The following is an 18216-nucleotide window of genomic DNA, read 5'->3' as shown; positions in this document are numbered from 1 at the left end:
TTGGGAATGAGCGAGTGAGTTGTCTGTCTCTGGCTGGCAAGCAGTCGAGGGTGTCCCCTGCCCACTGCCCGAAGATGGCTGGGATGGGCTCCAGCACCCTCGCGACCCTACTGAGGATAAGCGCTGCAGATCATGGACGGAGGTTTGGGTTTTTCTTTCTAGCTTAGCTTGTTGGGTCGGTGGGATCCCTTGAGCCCCAGGATGCTAGGGGCAGCATTTCCCGTGGTGTGTCTTGGGCAAATACAGCCTGGCGGATGTACAAAAAAAAGACAAGAAATAATGGCTCCAATGTGTTTTGAGAATTCCTATCCAGGTGTTATTTGCTTCCTCACTTTTAACGCAGCGATAGTTAAAGGGACAGTGTGTCATCTTCAAACAGTCTGTTGTGTCACGTGACCGAAAAAGAGTGCCACAAGGCACGAGGAGATTTACAAACTGCCGAGACTCAAAGTGACCGGAAAGCGACATTTTTTTTTACTTTATGCCGAAAACTATGAAAAAGGGGAGGAAGAAAACGGTCACTCTATGGAACAATAAATAAGTAGGAGAGCAGAAAGAACTCAAAAAGAAGAGAAAAAAAAGAGGAAAATGAAAATAGAAAGAAAATAGAAAAAGGTAAAAAGAAACATGATAAGAGTAAATAAGGACAGACGAATAAAAACAAGAACAAAATGAAGAAAGACAAAAAGCGAGGAAGCGCTAAGAAAAAGGGACAAGGACAGAAACAAAACAATGAGGAGAAAAACGACCACCAAGAAAAAAGAAGGGAGAAAAATCTCATCTTATCTCATTAGCTGCACCGCTTATCCTCAGTAGGATCGCGGGGGTGCTGGAGCCCATCCCAGGTTTCTTAGGGCAGTGGACAGGGGGGACACTTTCAACCGCTTGCCAGCCAAGCGCAGGGCACACAGGGACAGACAATTCGCTTCTAGGGACAATTTGGACCAACGAATCAACCTGACACCCATGTTTATGGAATGTGGGAGGAAACCGGAGCGCCCGGAGGAAACCCACGCAAGCACGGGGAGAACATACAAACTCCGCACAGGAAGTCCAGTAGCTGGATTTGAACCCACACAGACCTTAGAACTGTGCCGCACACGCGCTAACTACTGCGCCGAAAGTGGAAGAGAAAAACGATGATAAAAGGGGGAGGAGTAATACGAAATTTAAAAAGACAGGTTTTTGTTATAATTGGTGATGTATTTTTGCTTTTCATTCAAATCAATGTTGTTCCCCTTAGAAGTCAAGTCAAGTCAAATTTATTTATATAGCCCTTAATCACAAAAATGTCTCAAAGGACTACACAGGATTACAGTTACAAAATCACACAATTACCTGATCTTAAACCAATTCAAGTTTTGTTCACGATTCGAATTCGCTGGATAAGGTTGCGTTAGTGCAGCGTGAAAAGATAGATCACGTGTTCGCCGCAGCGTTTTTCCTACGGTCCGTGAAGGCAACGGCAGGAAGCTGCCGGAAGTGGCAAGTTTTAGTGGCGCCAAGCTAGTTTTTTTTTCTTTCCAGCCGCGGGCGAGAATACCACTCAAACTCCCCTCTTCAGGTCGACGGACGAACCCGACACTTGACGCCGCTTTCTTCACCGAGGTAAGAAAAGAAAAATAGGCAGGTTTTGCTGTGCTTTTCGTCGTTTTGGGGATGAAAAGCTTGTCGTTCCAGAAGTTTCCCGGTTGGTGTCGGGCTTTGCACACGTCACTCACAAAAGGGTCACGTGCCTGCGTCTCCATGGTGACAAATCCAAACCCGGGTTCGGGGGGGGTGCGTCGGTCTCCTTTGATAAACAGCTGTCTTTGTTTGGTGTGGCTTTTGGTCACGTGACTCTGCCGAAAGCATGCCGGGGCGGTGACGTCACCACCGTCACTGTGGCGTTCCATGACCCCCAAAAAGAAGAGGAAAAGAAAGAAAAGCCACAAGAAGCGCGAACGTGGAAAGAATGTGGAGTGAAAACGTCTCCCGGGAAAGATCGGATCGGCCTTCGATGCGCTCCCTCCGAGTTGAAGCGAGCAGAAAGTCATGTTGTCTAACACGCTTAATGCAACATCTGGAAAAACGTATTTTGCGGCTGAGGGTGTGGCACTCGCTCTCTCCTTAAAATAGCTCTGATGGACGAAGAGAGAGAGACGGACAGACCGAGAGAGAAAAACACAGAAAGATTAATAAAAAGCGACAGAGAGGGGATTTTAGAGAAAGGAGAGAAATCAGAAAGTAAAATTTATAGATGGAAAGAGAGAGCTAGAAATAAAAGATAGATGAGGAGAGATTCAAAAGAAAGATTGATTGAAAGAGATAGATTAAAAGGAGATTTAGAGAGGCAAGGAAGCTAGAATAAGTGGGATGGGGAAGGAAAGAGATAAAGAGAGAACATTAAGCAAAACAGAGAGATCAGGAGAAGGGGAGAGAGAGAGAGAGAGAGAGAGCGAGCCCTCCTTGATATGCAGGGAACGGACTCTCTGGTTGACTTTAAAGAGCTGGCTATCTATCTCTCTAGTCCTTGCGTGCCATAAAATCCAAAAGAATAGGGAAAAGGGACAGACACAGCGCCCCCTAGATTCCAACGGCTAATTCTTCCCAATCTCACCATCGGCGGTCCCCCGGCAGCCCGCGGGCTTCAGCTTGAGCGCCGTCCGGCATCGGGGGAGGGGCCGTCCTTTGAATCATTTATTGGATAGGGAAGGGGGCGGGGCTAAGGCTGTCGCTCCGGCTCGGCTGTTGCCGGGGAAACGGACGGGATCGGGGACGTCCTCGCCCTTGACGTTTTGGCGCCTTTGGCGGAGGCTCGGGGGGGACCGGGATTAAGACGGCCGCCGGCGGGTAAGGACAAAGGACCAGGCGGCCTCTCTTTTCTTGGCTAAACGTTAGCATTAGCGTGCGGTCTTGAGCTCGCCAGCCGCCTGAAAACGCCGACACGCGTCCAAATTTGGTCTCGGAGGGGCGGAACCTCGCGCATCTCCGTAAGCGCCGTTTCCGTGGCTCGCGTTAGCATACGCTCGCGAGCAGCCCGAATAAAACTGGCCGGCTCCAAACGACACGAGTCTTAAATGGGTTCCCGAAGGGGAAGCAGAAAATAGAAAGCGGCCAAAAAAGCCCAAAAAATTTCCATCTCTACAGAAATGAAACGGCATCTCGCTCGACCGTGTTATTTCTATGTCTCCGAATCCTTCAAAAATGACTCAAACGTATTCGATCGAGTAAGACGAACACAACGGCTCGATAGGAGATCGGATCGGGCCGCTTGGAGCGGTCGAGCGCTTAATTTTGGCCCATCGGAGGGTGTTCGGGACACCGCCGAAGCAGATGTTTATGGATTTCCTTGTCATTTATTAGTGGTGCCTCGACACAAAACCTAGCTAAAGACACTCGCAGAAGCTTTAAGTATAACTGTGTACATTGCCACCGTAACGGCTTCGGAAGTTTCCTAGCCTATAAGTCGCATACGAACGCGGACACAAACGGGTACTTATTAAGGAGTTTGGTTTTCAGATAGATACACGGTTGGTGCGGGTGCTCGAGGTCCTCATAAACGCTTACGCTTCAATCTCGCGCTTTCGAAGCGCTCGCGTTTCGGGTGAAGCGCTCGTATATGCTTGAAGTCGTTGCCGTGTTTCTCTGCAGTCTGACATGAAGAAAACGAAACGCGTCCGCTTAAAAGTGAAAGACGAGCACCGTATTGTCTAACGCGAACGAAAACCGTTGCCGAATGAGCGCAGCCAGGTCCTGGACAAACATGGCGGCGACGACCAAGTATGTACTCCGCTATAGAAATGTCATATACATTTTCCACCCGATGAATATTTTTCTAAATTAACATTCATTTGATGATTTATGTATTTTTGCCTAGTACTCAATACAATGTTGTTTTTCTGGTACCGCCGGGAGGCGATAAATGACGTACACTGTCCCTTTAAATATGTCGATGGAATCTGTGATAATAATAAGGGCAATTCATCTTTAATGATGATCGACAATATACGAATAAAGGAGATATTCTTTGGAAAATTGTCTTTTGGGAGTCGTTAGGAAAGTGCTTAAGTTTGGCCACGAAACAGATGTAGGAACCCTGTAGATCCGGGCCGGGCCACTATTTGGAGTTGCCGTTGGCTTCCAGTATTTGGCCCGCGGGCCCAAGCTTAAAGACCCGCCACGTTTTGTCAGACGACTTCAGCTTGTATTTCTTTATCATTGTCTTGAAAGCCGTTGTTTTCATCCCGTCTTCACAACGGAAGCAAAATCGTATATCGGCTTCCCGTTTGAAGTTCTACGTTTCATTATCCGTTTTGTACTTCTACTCGAGTTGTTTTGCCTTTTTCTGCAGTCACATTTTTGTCGTATCTTGGTAGTATTTTCCTATTTTTTTATTACTGTCGTTGTATTTTTGGTGTCATTTTTCCACATTATTATTTTCTGTCTGAGAGTTTCTCTACAGTCGAATTTTCGTATCGGTTTCATTTTTGTGGTATTTTTTGGGAGTATTTCTATTCAGAATAAACAAAAAAACAGGTCCCTGTTTAAATCTGGTATTTAGTTTTGTAGTATTTCTGTAGTCTATTTTTGCTGTATACACACAGATGTACAATGGGGAAAAAGCAGTAGTACTAGTAGTCGTACTTTGTTTACTGTTTTTTTATGGATCCTCGTGATATTTTGACCGTTTTCGGTTCGGCGAACCGAATGAAAAAGCCTACCGTGCCGCGTGTGGCCCCAGGTTTGCCCACCCCTGCTGTAGATAGATTGAGTAATTGAAATAAACCAAGTTTTTGTCCCGATGCCACCGAGGCCTGTCCATATGCTCGATTCCAGGGATGTCCCGCTCCTTTTAGATCACGTGTCAGAAAAAGACTCTCATGAGGGTCGGACGAGTAGATTTGAGAGAGAGCGAGCCATCGCCAGCCGCCGCCGCTTTGGGAGTGCCGATTGGCTGTGGCGCCATCAAGTGGCGCCATTCAAAGCCGCATCTCATTTTTCTATTGCGCTTCGATCGGCCCGGTCCGGCGGTCCGGTTCCGACCCCCTCGGCGGGCCGGATCGGGCCCGCCGGCCGCGTGTTCAGACACCACGATCTAATCGACGTTTGAATCGGTGTAGGCGGCGTCCAATCGCTTGAGGGTGCGGCCAATTCCTGGGGGTCATGCTGGGGTCCAGAAAGACGTGGGACCTTGGCCACGCCCCCTCTCTGCACCACCTCTGGAACAACGACGCCTCATTGGACGGTGAGTCAAGTGTGCGCCCATCAGGGAGACAAGCTCTCTCTCTCTCTCTCTCGCTCTCGCTCTCGCTCTCGCTCTCGCTCTCGCTCTCTCTTTCCATTGCTCTCTCTCTATTTATGCATTTTTACATCTTGTTCTATCTCTCTATTACTTTCTATATCTTTGTATTTCTCCCTCTTTGTCTTTCTAGCTCTGCTGTGTCTCCCACTCTTTCTCTCTCTTGCTCTCCTTCACACTCTCTCTATCCGTCCTTCTCTTTCTTCTAATTTTCTTTCCGTCTATCTCTATATCCATCCACTCCTCCCCAACGTCGATTCTCATCGTCACGTTTGTTTGTCGGCAGCGAGCTCGTTGGACTTCTTGATGAGCGACGCGGAGGAGGAGGCCTCCTTCCTGTCTCTGCCGAGCCCCGCCTTCCTCCAGCCGCCATTGCTCCAGGTAAGACGCTAAAGACCTCCACCAGCCCAGAGCGCTAACCCGGCGCTAACGCAGGTGGAGGAAGCCGAAAAGAAGCTAGCGGGCCTGGCGGGCTCGGGACAGGTGAGACGACCCCCCCTCCTCCCATCCCGCCGTCTTCTTTGGCAAACCTCGATGTTGACCGGCGCGCCCGACCCGCAGGGGGCGACGGACCTGGAGAAGCGTTTGGAGCAGCTGGAGCTGGAGAACCGGAACCTAAAGCGAAGGCTGGCCTCGGATAGCGTCCGGGAGGCGGGCCCGACGCCGCAGGAGGCGGAGTCTCCGCGGAGGGAGCCCGTGGACGTCCGCCGGCGGCGAGAGCGCCACCCGGCGGAGGCGGAGTGGCGGCCCGCCGGGCGGACCGCTTCCCCCACCGACCTCGCCGGAGCCGATCCGGGACCGCCGTCGTCCCATCGGGTACGGGCAGAAAATGCCACGTGCTGGCCGACGGCAGAGGGCGCTGCCGAGACCACGCGAAGAAACCGAATCGGTCGCTACAAACGGACGCCGCCGAAAAAAAGCGACGCGTCCTAGCGAAAAATACGATATCCATTCTATTTTTACTTGTGTGTTTTGTGGGCTAAGTTTATGGACCTTGTCTTGTATTTGGATTTTTTTCCCGCTCTATTTTGAATCGCAAAATATTCGACTCGACGACGCCGTAGACAAAGTACATGACAACATTTACAAAGTACAAAGTCGAGGACCGAGTACCCGGCCAAATATGTGACCAAACGGTCCGCTCGTGTCACCGTCGTCCGTTCCGCCATTTGAGACTTCTCGCGACGGAGGGCCGAACCGATAAACGGGACTCCGCTCCGAGAAAGAAACGAACGGATTTCATCGGCACTGGTTTATTTCTCGATTGTCTTTATCAGGCGGAGGAGGCGGCGGAAGCGGCGGAGGACGGCGAATCTTGGCTGCAGGTTCAAAACTCTTTGCTTCAGGAGCAAGTTTGCATGCAGCGCCACCTGCTGAGGGAAATGCAAAGTCAATTGCAACAGGCGCAGAGGACCTGCGCGCAACTCAGGACGCAGGTAACCTACGCCGGACCGTGGCGTGTTTTTTTAGAAATGGCACAGTACGCGAGATCCTTCCGAGCTCAATCCACCACAAAATAAAGGACTGATAAATCATTGAGGAAACAACATAGGGTCAACGAGCTGCATCTGTCCATCGGTCACTCAAGACCGCTTCACGATGTACTTCACACTTTGCACATTCACGCACACACCCCGTTAGCTTTCGACGGACACTTCCGCATTTAACTCTGGGACCGAACCCGCCGCCTCTCGGTCCCGAGACGACCGCTTTACCCCCTGAACGACCGCCGCGATAATATACGATCGTTTTGACAAAACAAACAACCGTCTGGACAAATTTCAGGAAGAGAGCTGCGACAAAACGCGCTACAAAATACATGTCCAAATGACGAAACGTAGCGGTGAATACGCGACGAGATACGTGTCCAAAAACGGGACGGACGTTTAGATTTCAAAATATGCAACATGATATGCGACAAAATACTCGAGAAGGGACACAACAAAATAAGTGACGAGATGCACTTCAAAATAAGTGCCGAATCCAGCGGTACCTCTACATTCACAAGTTTCAGCTTGAAAAGTAGCCAAAGGGATCAATACCACCTCTATTTAGAAAGGCCTTTCGGGATACAAAGGCAAAAATCCAGTACAGTACGCGCCGGCGGAGTTCTACCCGGCAACCCGGTGAGTACGCCTGAATCCCAGCATTCTCTGTGTGTCCCCGCTTAAAGTTAATAGATAAATGAATATATTTATTATTTCTATAGCGGAGTACATACTTGGTCGTCGCCGCCATGTTTGTCCAGGATCTGGCTGCGCTCATTCGGCAACGGTTTTCGTTCGCGTTAGACAATACGGTGCTCGTCTTTCACTTTTAAGCGGACGCGTTTAGTTTTCTTCATGTCAGACTGCAGAGAAACACGGCAACTACTTCAAGCATATACGAGCGCTTCACCCAAAACGCGAGCGCTTCGAAAGCGCGAGATTAAAGCGTAAGCGTTTATGAGGACCTCGACTTATTTTTTTTGTACTTTGTACTCGTTTTATGTTAATTGTGCAGTCATCTCGTTTGAACCTGTATTTCTTTCATGTTCTGATGAGCTTTTTATAAATGATTAAAAAAAAACTTTTGCTGCGTTGGGAACGGATGAGCGCATTTACATCGAAAAACGGTTTCTTCTTACAAATGTTTCATGTTACAAAGCTACTCCCAGAACCGATTCAATTCGTGAGTTGAGGCAGCACCGTATGTGACGAAATAAGTGACGAATCATGCAACCAAATATGAGACGATATACGCGACCGAATATGCAAAAGAATAAGTCTAAGAGTGAAATGTCGACTGTGTGAAAAATAGGCAACAAATGTTGTGGTAAATACACTTGCATTTGTAGAATAGATTTGCATACATGTAGAAATGTAGAATAGACGTGCATACATGTAGAAATTTAGAAAGACTTGCTTACAGTTGTGGGAAAAGGTCGGGTAGACATCCTTGAAGATACTCTTGGCAGACGATTAAGCTTCGATTACACCCCAAAAGGCGGTCCTGTATCACGTATCAAGTTCAGAGCGTCCCGTCCCTTGCACGCTATCTTCAAGGAAACTTAATCGTCTGCCAAGAGTATCTTCAAGGATGTCTACCCGACCTTTTCCCACAACTGTAAGCAAGTCTTTCTAAATTTCTACATGTATGCACGTCTATTCTACATTTCTACATGTATGCAAATCTATTCTACAAATGCAAGTGTATTTACCACAACACAAAACGCATGATGAAATGACCGGGATGAATCAAGGAGGTCATCTTCACGGCGTCTGTCCCGCCCACTTTTAGGCGTCCGTGTACGAGGGCGAGCTGGACGGCGCTCGGCGGCGGTGGGACGCCGAGTTTTCCCGACTGAGGGAGGAAAAAGATCGGGAAGTCCGAGAAGCTTTCGTGCGGGCCGAGGCTCAGATGAAGGCGGTGCACGACAACCTGGCAGGTAGGGGCGGGGCTGGGACGGGCGGGGCTCGGACAAGCAGGGCGGGGCTCCAGGGGGCCGGCTGACCGTCCGGTCGGCCTCCGCAGGCGTACGCGGCAAGCTGGCGGGTCTCCATCCGGCGCTGCGGACCCTCACCGCCGATTACAACGCTCTGAAGAGGCAAGTGTACAACTTCCCTGACATGCTGGAGCGCGCCGTACGAGACGCCAAACGCCAGGTCCGTATCCCCCCCGTTTTGCTCTGTCCGGGACTCCCTGGCTCGCTGTCTGAGGCCCCGCCCCCTTCTTCTCTCGCCTCCCGCAGATCTGTCAGCTGATTGACGAGGTGAGCGCCACCAACCTGAGGCTGATGGACAAATACAAACGGGAGATGAACCTCAGGAAGAAGATCCACAACCGGCTGGTCCAACTCAAAGGTGGCGTGACTACAAATTCAAAATGCTCGTCCGGTCGCTCGTCCGGTCGCTCGTCCGGTCGCTCGTCCGGTCGCTCGTCCGGTTGCTCGTCCGGTCGGTCAGTGAATCGATGAGTGAGTCGGTGATCAATTCAGTCGGTTGGCAACTCGAGCATTAAGTCTATCAGTAAGTTGGTGAGTCAGATTGTGAGTGAGTGAGTGAGGCAGTCAGAGAGTCGGTCATCGACCATTCAGTCAGTGAGTGAGTGAGTCAGTAGGTCAGTCAGTCAGTCAGTCATTGATTGAGTCAGTGATGGTATCAGTAAGTAAGAATTAGTAAGTGAATAAGTCAGTCAGTCAGTTAGTGATTGAGTGATCGAGTCAATCATCGAGTGACCCGGTGAGTCAGTGATTGTGTCACAGAGTTAACAGCGAGAAAATCCACGAATGGGTCGTCAGTGAATCAGTCAGTGACCGAGTCAGTCGTCGCATGGTCGCTTAGAAGGTGGACGGATAAATGTTAAATTGTGAGATAGACTGACTCGCTGACTCAGTGACCAACTGTCTCGCCCGCCAGGAAACATCCGGGTGTTTTGCCGGGTCCGTCCCGCCGAGGGGACGTCGGCCAGCATCGTGACCTTGGACCCGGACGACGACGCCATCTTGTATTTGAGCGACAAAGGCAAGGTCGCCACCTTTGAGCTGGACCGAGTCTTCGGGCCCGGGGCCACGCAGGAGGAGGTGCGCGCCGACCCGCTAGCTAGCGGCGAAATACGCTAGCCGGAGCCAAAACCGTCTCGCCGGCTCCGCCGCCCCGTGACGTCTTTTTCGGTCGGCAGGTCTTTGAGGAAGTGGAGGCGCTGGTCACTTCCTGTCTGGACGGCTTCCACGTTTGCATCTTTGCTTACGGGCAGACCGGATCGGGGAAGACCTACACCATGGAGGTCAGTTCATCCGCCGGCTCTTTTGGCTCGATTCACTGAAAAAGGGTCGGCCCTTGACCGGCGTTAGGCTCGGGCGCCAGCCCCGGGACCGGGAGGTCACAGGTTCGAGCCTTACCTAAAACATACGAAATCGGTACTCGTCGCCTCCCTGCTATGCTTTCGGTGATAAGGGGGGAGGGGTTTCTCACCTAGTGACTCAGGAAAAGAAAAAGAGTCTGCTCTTTCGAATCGCAAACGGCTCTTCAGATTCGAGCGAACACTTCTCAGATGCCTGTGGCGTGGTGACAGGAGTTCCAGCGTTTTTTTTTTTTTTTTTTTTTCAAGAAGCGTCTCTTTTGGCTCGACTCGATAAAAAGAGTCTGCTCTGCCTGCTCCACAGCATCTTTTTCTATATTTGTTTGTTTGTTTAACCGATATATTACCTATAATAATTCATATTATGCACAAAATCAATTATTCAATTAAAAAAAAAAAAGATCACAATAACTTTTGGTTTGGCTCTTATAAAAGAGCCGTCTCTTGCGGTTGACCCTTAAGAGTCACTACATTTGCAAACCCCGCATCACTATCTCGTATAGGATCCGGTTCCTTTCCTTCACTTCTAAAGACTTTGCTCACAGAGCTGTTTTGACTGCCGACGACACGTCGCTCACTTGAAGGGAGCCAGTGTCTGAACGGTGGGGAGCCGGTTCCTGTCCTTCGCTTTAATTGCCAGGTCAAAGAGCTCTGTTGTTTGCGAATAAGGCGTCGCTAGAAGGGAGCCGGCCCCCTGATCGGCGGAGAGACGTTTTCCAGAGAGCTGACTCATCGCGCCGTTCCGTTCGCCGACCGCGCGTCCCAATCTCGAACGGGAGCCGGCTCCCGCTCCTCCCTTCAAAGACTCATTTTATCGAGCCGTGCCGTCGGTAAAAAAGGCGTCGCTAGAAGAGAGCCATTATTCCCTCAAATAGCCGGCTCGTCGCGCCTTTCCGTACGGCACGATGCGTCACTATCCGAAACGGGAGCCGGCTCGCGGAGATGCTCAAGTCTGCCGACGCCACTAGAGTCCCGTGCCCCGAACAGGGCGCGTCCTCGGACCCCGGCCTGAACCAACGAGCACTGCGCCTTCTGTTTTCTCGCGTCTGCGACAAAATTCCCGAGTGGGAGTTCCACATCTGCGTCAGCATGCTGGAGATCTACAACGAGACCCTCAGGTGAGTGCCTCCGTGGCGGGCCCATTGCGGGCAGACGGCCGCCGCCGCTCACCGAAGCTCCGCCTCCAGGGACCTTCTGGGCGAGCGTCCGTCAGACAAGCTGGACATTAAGATGAACCCCGACGGGAGCGGCCAGCTTTACGTTCCCGGCCTGACCCGAGTGGCCGTTCGCAACGTGGAGGATGTCAACCAGGTACGGCGCGCCGAGATGTCATTTCCGCTTCTCCACAAGTTAGAAAAAAAATGATGGATGGATCGTAGGGCTATTTTGGTTGTTTAGTAGCTATTTTGATTGTCACAAGCAGTCACAGACTAATGGAACCATCAGTCGGGTCCCCTTGAAAATGCTTCCCTTTTAATGTTGTGTTAAGAAATGAAAATGACTGACATTTTGGGCCAAGTGCTCGGAAATGGTCCAAAATCGTGTGGAAACCCCTGCCGGAAACACCAGAAGCGATTTAAAACCGTCGTTCCAAGCCTGAGCCGGAAACCCTACGAAGGCCTTAAAACCCTACTTTGGGGCCGCGTCATCGGCGTATCGCTCGCTTATTATTTCCATTTATGGATGAATCGGGATGCTGTGAGACATTTCTTCCTCTTTATTCAAACATTGAAGTTTCAAACGGATAGAACAATAATGCACAAAATCCCCGAATGTTCTATAATATAAAACGATAAAATCCAGGCGAATGAAATGGCGCGACACTCTTATTTGTATCCTTTTTACATACATGGTGACTCAAAGCATGTTATACAACCCATCGGCGATCTCTTCCTGATCGATTGGAATTGATCATTTTCAACAATCGATGCTTGCGTTCCTCGGCGCGTAGTCGAATTTTGTATTTGTCTTTCTGTCCGTTTGACTCTGACACACGCTAATAGCATTTGAGACACAGACACTATGACGCACGAGGGACGCTCAGCAGAGATCGTATCCGTGTACAGACGCCTCACTCTGTTGGAAAAAAAACCTGCGGAATTCATTGTTCGCTTCTTCTCTCCCTTTTGTCAATGCCGACGAATTGTTGCAGCCAGTCGCGGGCAAACTGCCGCTCGGGGGCCACGTGCGGTCCAACTGGCCTTTTCATCTGGCTCGCCAAACAAACATGGACAAAATAGAACGAATATATATAAAATAGTAAATTAAGTACGACTCATTCAAATATTTTTGGGTGCCAACTTTTCCCCTATTTTTCATTTGTGAGATTTAAACAAAAACACTCTTACAGGGAATACTACAAAAATACTACACAACTAAATATCACTTATCAAACCTTCCTGTGTGGAGTTTGCATGTTCTCCCCGTGCTTGTGTGGGTTTCCTCCGGGCGCTCCGGGTTTCCTCCCGCATTCCAAAAAACATGCGTGTCAGGTTCATTAGCCGGTCCAAATTGTCCCTAGGTGTGAATGAGCTAGTGAGTTGTCTGTCTCTGTGTGCCCTGCGACCGGCTGGCAAGCAGTTAAGGGTGTCCCCTGCCCACTCCCCGATGATAGCTGGGATGGGCTCCGGCATCCCCGCGACCCTACTGAGGATAAGCGATGGATGGATAAATATCACATTTGGTGCTTAAAACAGGGACCTCATACATCATTTTGCCTTCACTCTTGAAATTGAAAAATATTATGGAAATACTACTTGGAAAATATTACAACAGAAATACTAGAAAAATACAACGACAGTAATGTTACAAAAATACTAAACTGGTAACTGGACCGCCTTAACTGGGAGGAACCTGCGACCTCGAGGTCCCAAGACGATCGCCCTACCTGAAAATACTACATAGATACTACAGCAATGCTAAAAAAGACCACTATAGTAATCCTATAATACAAAAATATGACGGTAATATTAGGATACAAATACTACAAAAATAATACTTCGGAAATTTTACGACAAAATTACAACGACGGTCATACTAAAGTGGAAATACTACTTAATAACTATACAAATGCAACTACAGTAATACTAACAACAAATTAGGAGCTTAAAACGGGGACCTAATATATGAATTTGCTTTAAATTGTTCCAAATGGTAACCCGCCTCTGAGATAGACCGACCGAGACCGGGTGACGATTGGCCGGTGATGACCTCGTAAATCGCAATCGCCCGCAGGTCCTGGAGGCGGGACGAGCCAGCCGGGCCACGGCGTGCACCGACCTTAACCAGCGCAGTTCCCGTTCTCACGCTTTGCTCATGGTCAGCGTGGCCGGACTCAACGCCACCACGGGAAGTCGCACGCAAGGTGACGCCGCCGTTAATGGGGCGCGCCGCCGCCGTGGCGCCTCCTGACTGTTTTTGGGTGACCTCCCCCCCAGGTAAACTCAACCTGGTGGACCTGGCGGGCTCGGAACGAGTGGGGCGTTCGGGCGCTCAGGGCGGTCGCCTCCGCGAGGCGGCCCACATCAACAAGTCGTTGGCGGCGTTGGGCGACGTGATGGACGCCTTGCGCCGCAAACGGGCTCACGTGCCCTTCAGGAACTCCAGACTCACCTTCCTGCTGCAGGACAGCCTGAGGGGGGACAGCAAGACGCTCATGATGGTGCAGGTGAGCCGGAGCCTCTGCTCCCTGGCAGTCACTGCCTCCCGGCGGCGGACTCACTGACACTCGCCCACTAAATCTCAGACTGACTGACTGACTCACCCTCCCACCGACTCACCCGGTGACTTGCACGGTGTCTCACCCGGCAACTCAATGAGCTAGTGAGCGAGACAGTCACTGACTCTCTTACGGACTCGTTTACTCTCCGACAGACTCTGTGTCCGACTGACTCACCGATTCACCGTGCGACTCACCCAATGACAGATTCTCTCACTCACCCGCTGATTCGCCTACTGACCTACCCACTGGCTAACTCACAGACTTACCTAATGACTCACTCACTCACTTACATACTTACCGACCCACCTACTTAATGACTGAACTATTAAATCAGTGACTCATTTATTTACTCACTGACTGACGCACCAACTAACTACCTCCCCGACTCATTTTCTGACTGACTCGCTCGCTGACTTAACAAACTACTGACTCACTCAGTGAATCAATGACCTACTCACTTACCAGACTACTGACTCACTCAGTGACTTACTCACCTGAGTACTCTCTCACTCACAGACTTACTTTCCAACTCACTCCCTTACTCGCCTACTCACTGACTCTTTGGCTGACATGCTCGCTAACTGACTGAGTTAATCGATCACTGATGAACTAGTGACTCACTCTGGGACTTTATGACCTACTCTAGGCCTGACTGACTGACTCAACTACCCATTCACTCTCTGACTCACTCTCTAACACTCACTCCCCTACTCATTCACTGACTGACTCTTTCCCTGACTCGTTTGCGCACTGACCGACTCGCTCACCTTACCGCAACCGGCCGACTCACCGACCGACCGTATGGCTTACTCTCCGCCCGAGCGGCCGACTCGACGCCTCACTGGGCGACTCGGCCCCCGAGTGACCGACTCTTTCCTGCCGGTTTCAGGTTTCCCCGCTGTCTGTCGACGCCAGCGAGTCGCTGTGTTCGCTGAAGTTTGCGCAGCGGGTTCGCAGCGTGGAACTCAACGCCTCAAACTCCGCCTCCAGGAGGCCGGACAGCCGCTCCGATTCGTCCTCGCCCACGCGCCAAAGCTTGGAGGTCAGGATTCTATTCTCGGATGCTCTCAAACCGTTGCGATTCACGATCTCGATTTCGATTCTTCAAATCAAAAGCGCAATAATACTAGAGTCGTGATTAGCGTCCAAGCTCCTCTCGAATCCAAGACGGAGTAAAACCGAAACATGCGGTGAAATGACACGGGTCTTGACAACAATCGGTGAAATAGAAATTCAACGATTCAAAATTGATATTATAATATCTCGAAATTAAAAGCATGATCATGGTTTAAAACAGCTTATTTTCTGAGCTTTAAACCGCTGGATTGTCTTTCTTACTTATAAAAAGTGTCAAAATCAGAGTCCTAGTTCCGCTCTAATCCGATACAGAAACACCAAAACATACAGGGAAAATACAACTAAATATGAAATGTAGGGATTAAAACAGGGACCCAACACACTTTTTGGCTTCAATTGTGGGCGTTTCAATACTCATTTGATGAAATGAATGTTTCAAAAGAAATATAACATGTAGATACCTGCGTAAATATATATTTATATTCCTAAACGCAATGTTTTTTAGCCAATGCGGCCCGGCAGGCCATAAATGTTCCCCTTTGCTGCCTGAAGCCAGGGGTCTCCGACTCGTCGGAGCCGCAGTGGGGGCCACATGGTAGAACGATAACACTCACGAGGGCTGGACTAGTAGATAAAGGAAAGCAAGAGATGGAGAGAGGAGAAAAGGGGGCGGCAGTAGCTCAGGCGGTAGAGCGCTCGCCTTGGGATCAAAGGATCCCTGTTCGAATCTCGGCTCGTCCGTGTTACATGTCGAAGTGTCCCTGGGTAAGACACTGAACCCCCGATACCCCCAATAAGCAGGTTAGCGCCTTACATGGCTGCAAGGCCGCTATTGGGAAATGTGAAGCACACTGTAAAGCGCTTTGGGAAGTCATTGACTTGAAAAGCACTATGTATAAATGCTGATCATTTCATTTCAAAAGAGCGAGAGAAAAAGAAAGAGTGAAAAGAGAGCGAAAGAAAAAGAGAGAGGGAGAAAGTAATATAGATCCAGTTGCTTTGTGAGTGGACGTCTTTCGAGCTGCAGCTCATTTTTCTCGAGGGACCCGAATAAAACCCTTCTCGTATATTTGACACCCGTGTCCTCAGCCGATCAAACCGAACCAGCTCGGTAGCCTAGATGGTAGGGCGCCCGCTCCGAGACCGGGAGGTCGCCGGTTCGAGCCTCGGCCGAGTCATACCTAAGACTTACAACATTGGTACCCGTTGCCTCCCTGCTTGGCGCTCGGCATTAAGGGTTGGAATTGGGGGGTTTGCTCACCTAATGACTCCCAACACAGCAGTCGGGTCTAAAAACCCGGCGCCGATCGAAGGCGACGCGTCACGTCGATAGCTTCGCGTGACAAAATGATTTCCGGTAGATATCATGTTGATACTGGCTGAATAATAATAAATACAAACACCGGCATACAGAGTCCAATAGGAACGCGGCTTACTCTTAGATATTCTTATCGGTTTTATCTGGGAACTGGCAAACTTCCTCGTGGCTAGCTCCGATTGGCCTTCAAAATGAGGGCGGGGCCTAATCCCGTGGATGCTTATGTCTGCGCAGATGGACTCTCCTCCCTCCACGCCGGGGCCCCACCCCTTATCTCGCAGCAGCAGCGCCGGCTCCTCCCTCAACTCCGCCTCCTTAAACGCTGCCTCCCTCAACTCCGCCTCCAGAACCTCCTTAAACTCCGCCCCCTCCCAACGCAAATCCGGCGCGACGCAACTTTCCTCAGGTACGTTGCCGAAAAGTGCCCCGTCCGATCGGGGCTTGCGCTTGCCGCTGGTGGGCGGGGCCCGTCGCTCTTGGAGCGACTCGCGTGACCTAATCTAGGGGCTAGGCAAACTAGGGCACGTGGGCCACATTCGACATATGACAATATTTTTTATCGTAGATAAAGTATTACTAATAAATGTTTCCGTCCCCATTTTCCTTTTGCGTGTCCGCTACAAAAAATACGAAACATAAACCTTTAGTGTTTAAAAACAGACTTCAAATATGATTTTGCTTCAATTTTTTTAGACAATAATACCGTTATACAAAAATACTATTAATGGAATACGACACTAATACTACTACAGAAATACTCCAAAAATACAACTACATTAAAACTACAAAGATAATACAACAGCACTACTGTTAAAATACAACTACAGTAATGCTCCAAAAATATCACAGAAAGATACTACAAAAGTACTACAAAATACAGACAAAAATACAATGCCAATACTAGAAAAATACAACTATAAGGCTCATTATAAAATATTGCAGAAATACTGAAAAAAATACTACAAAAATACAACTACAATAATACTACGAAAATACCGTGGGAAGAACTACGAAATTTTTACGAAAATATAATAAAAATACAACAAAAGTACAACTACAATACTAATAATAAAATAGTGCAGGACTATGGAAATACGACGAAATACTGTAGAAATGCTTAGAAAATAATTACAATGATACTCTAAAAATAATACCACGGAAATATTACAAAGATCCTACGGAAATCCATCAACAATAATACTGCAGAAATAGTACACAAATACTGTCAAAATGATCTACAACATTGCTACAAAAAATACAGGAAAACTACTAGCGAAATGGTACTACAATAATAGGACAGAAATAAGTATGACAAACCTAAATATCAAATAAAATTTTAAATACGGGGACCTCGCATACAATTTTGTTTCAACGACGAGTGTTTCAAAAGCACTTTGATGAAAGTCATCCATTTTGAAACCAGTACAAAAAGAAGTGTAACATTTCACGACACTTTCATAAATGCAAAGGAGGAAAACTTGATCTTGGAATGTACTCGCCACTCCAATAGTTTGCCCGCCCCTGCTGTAGAGAATAGTGCCGGATTGCGACGTAGACGTAAGGGGTGTTCTTTTTGCCATGTTGTTGTCGTTGTCTGTTGCCGCGGTAACGGAACAAATTGTCTCCTTCCCCTCAGGACGACGGAAAACGACGACGTCGTGAGGCCGAGCCGAGTCTTTCCATTTTTTTGTTTTTACACTTTTCCGTCATTCCCCCGATTTTAGACTGAAGTTTTTCAGGCGACGCCGACGCTCCTCCGGCCCCGGCCGACCGATGGGAAGAGCGCTCGATGAAGGATGCCTCCGCCGTATGACGGCCTGACATTTTGGGCCTTTTTCAATGTCGTTTCTAATAAAAGTGGACGCTAAAAAGCTTAATGATGTCGCTTTCTTTCTATAAAAAAAATGACCGCAGACGTACTACAAAATACGACCGCAGTTATACCGTACTAAACGACGACGGTGATATTACAATAACGCT

General features: G+C 49.1%; 1 protein-coding gene across 2 annotated transcripts; it reads left to right on the top strand.

Annotated features, from left to right (window-relative positions):
* Positions 1–1439: 1439 nt before the first annotated feature.
* Positions 1440–18113, top strand: kifc3 (kinesin family member C3). Of its 2 annotated transcripts, none has more exons than XM_088333354.1 (18): positions 1440–1608; positions 5103–5227; positions 5568–5662; positions 5717–5764; positions 5843–6097; positions 6559–6717; positions 8561–8708; positions 8795–8925; positions 9012–9123; positions 9679–9842; positions 9941–10045; positions 11108–11238; positions 11308–11431; positions 13355–13484; positions 13558–13787; positions 14731–14883; positions 16471–16642; positions 17873–18113. In XM_088333354.1, the coding sequence occupies exons 2-18, from the start codon at positions 5146–5148 to the stop codon at positions 17896–17898; spliced, it is 2265 nt and encodes a 754-aa protein (XP_088189480.1). In that variant the 5' UTR covers positions 1440–1608; positions 5103–5145; the 3' UTR covers positions 17899–18113. The 2 variants fall into 2 exon arrangements, with proteins under 2 accessions (XP_088189480.1, XP_088189481.1); XM_088333355.1 differs by lacking the exon at positions 1440–1608 and adding an exon at positions 2671–2832.
* Positions 18114–18216: the final 103 nt, after the last annotated feature.

Source organism: Urocampus carinirostris, chromosome 4 (assembly GCF_059441175.1).
Source record: "Urocampus carinirostris isolate Australia breed hairy pipefish chromosome 4, RoL_Ucar_1.0, whole genome shotgun sequence".
In the NCBI taxonomy this organism is placed as follows: Eukaryota; Metazoa; Chordata; class Actinopteri; order Syngnathiformes; family Syngnathidae; genus Urocampus; species Urocampus carinirostris.
Note: the sequence above shows the minus strand (reverse complement) of the source record. Positions and strands in the feature narration are given on the sequence as shown.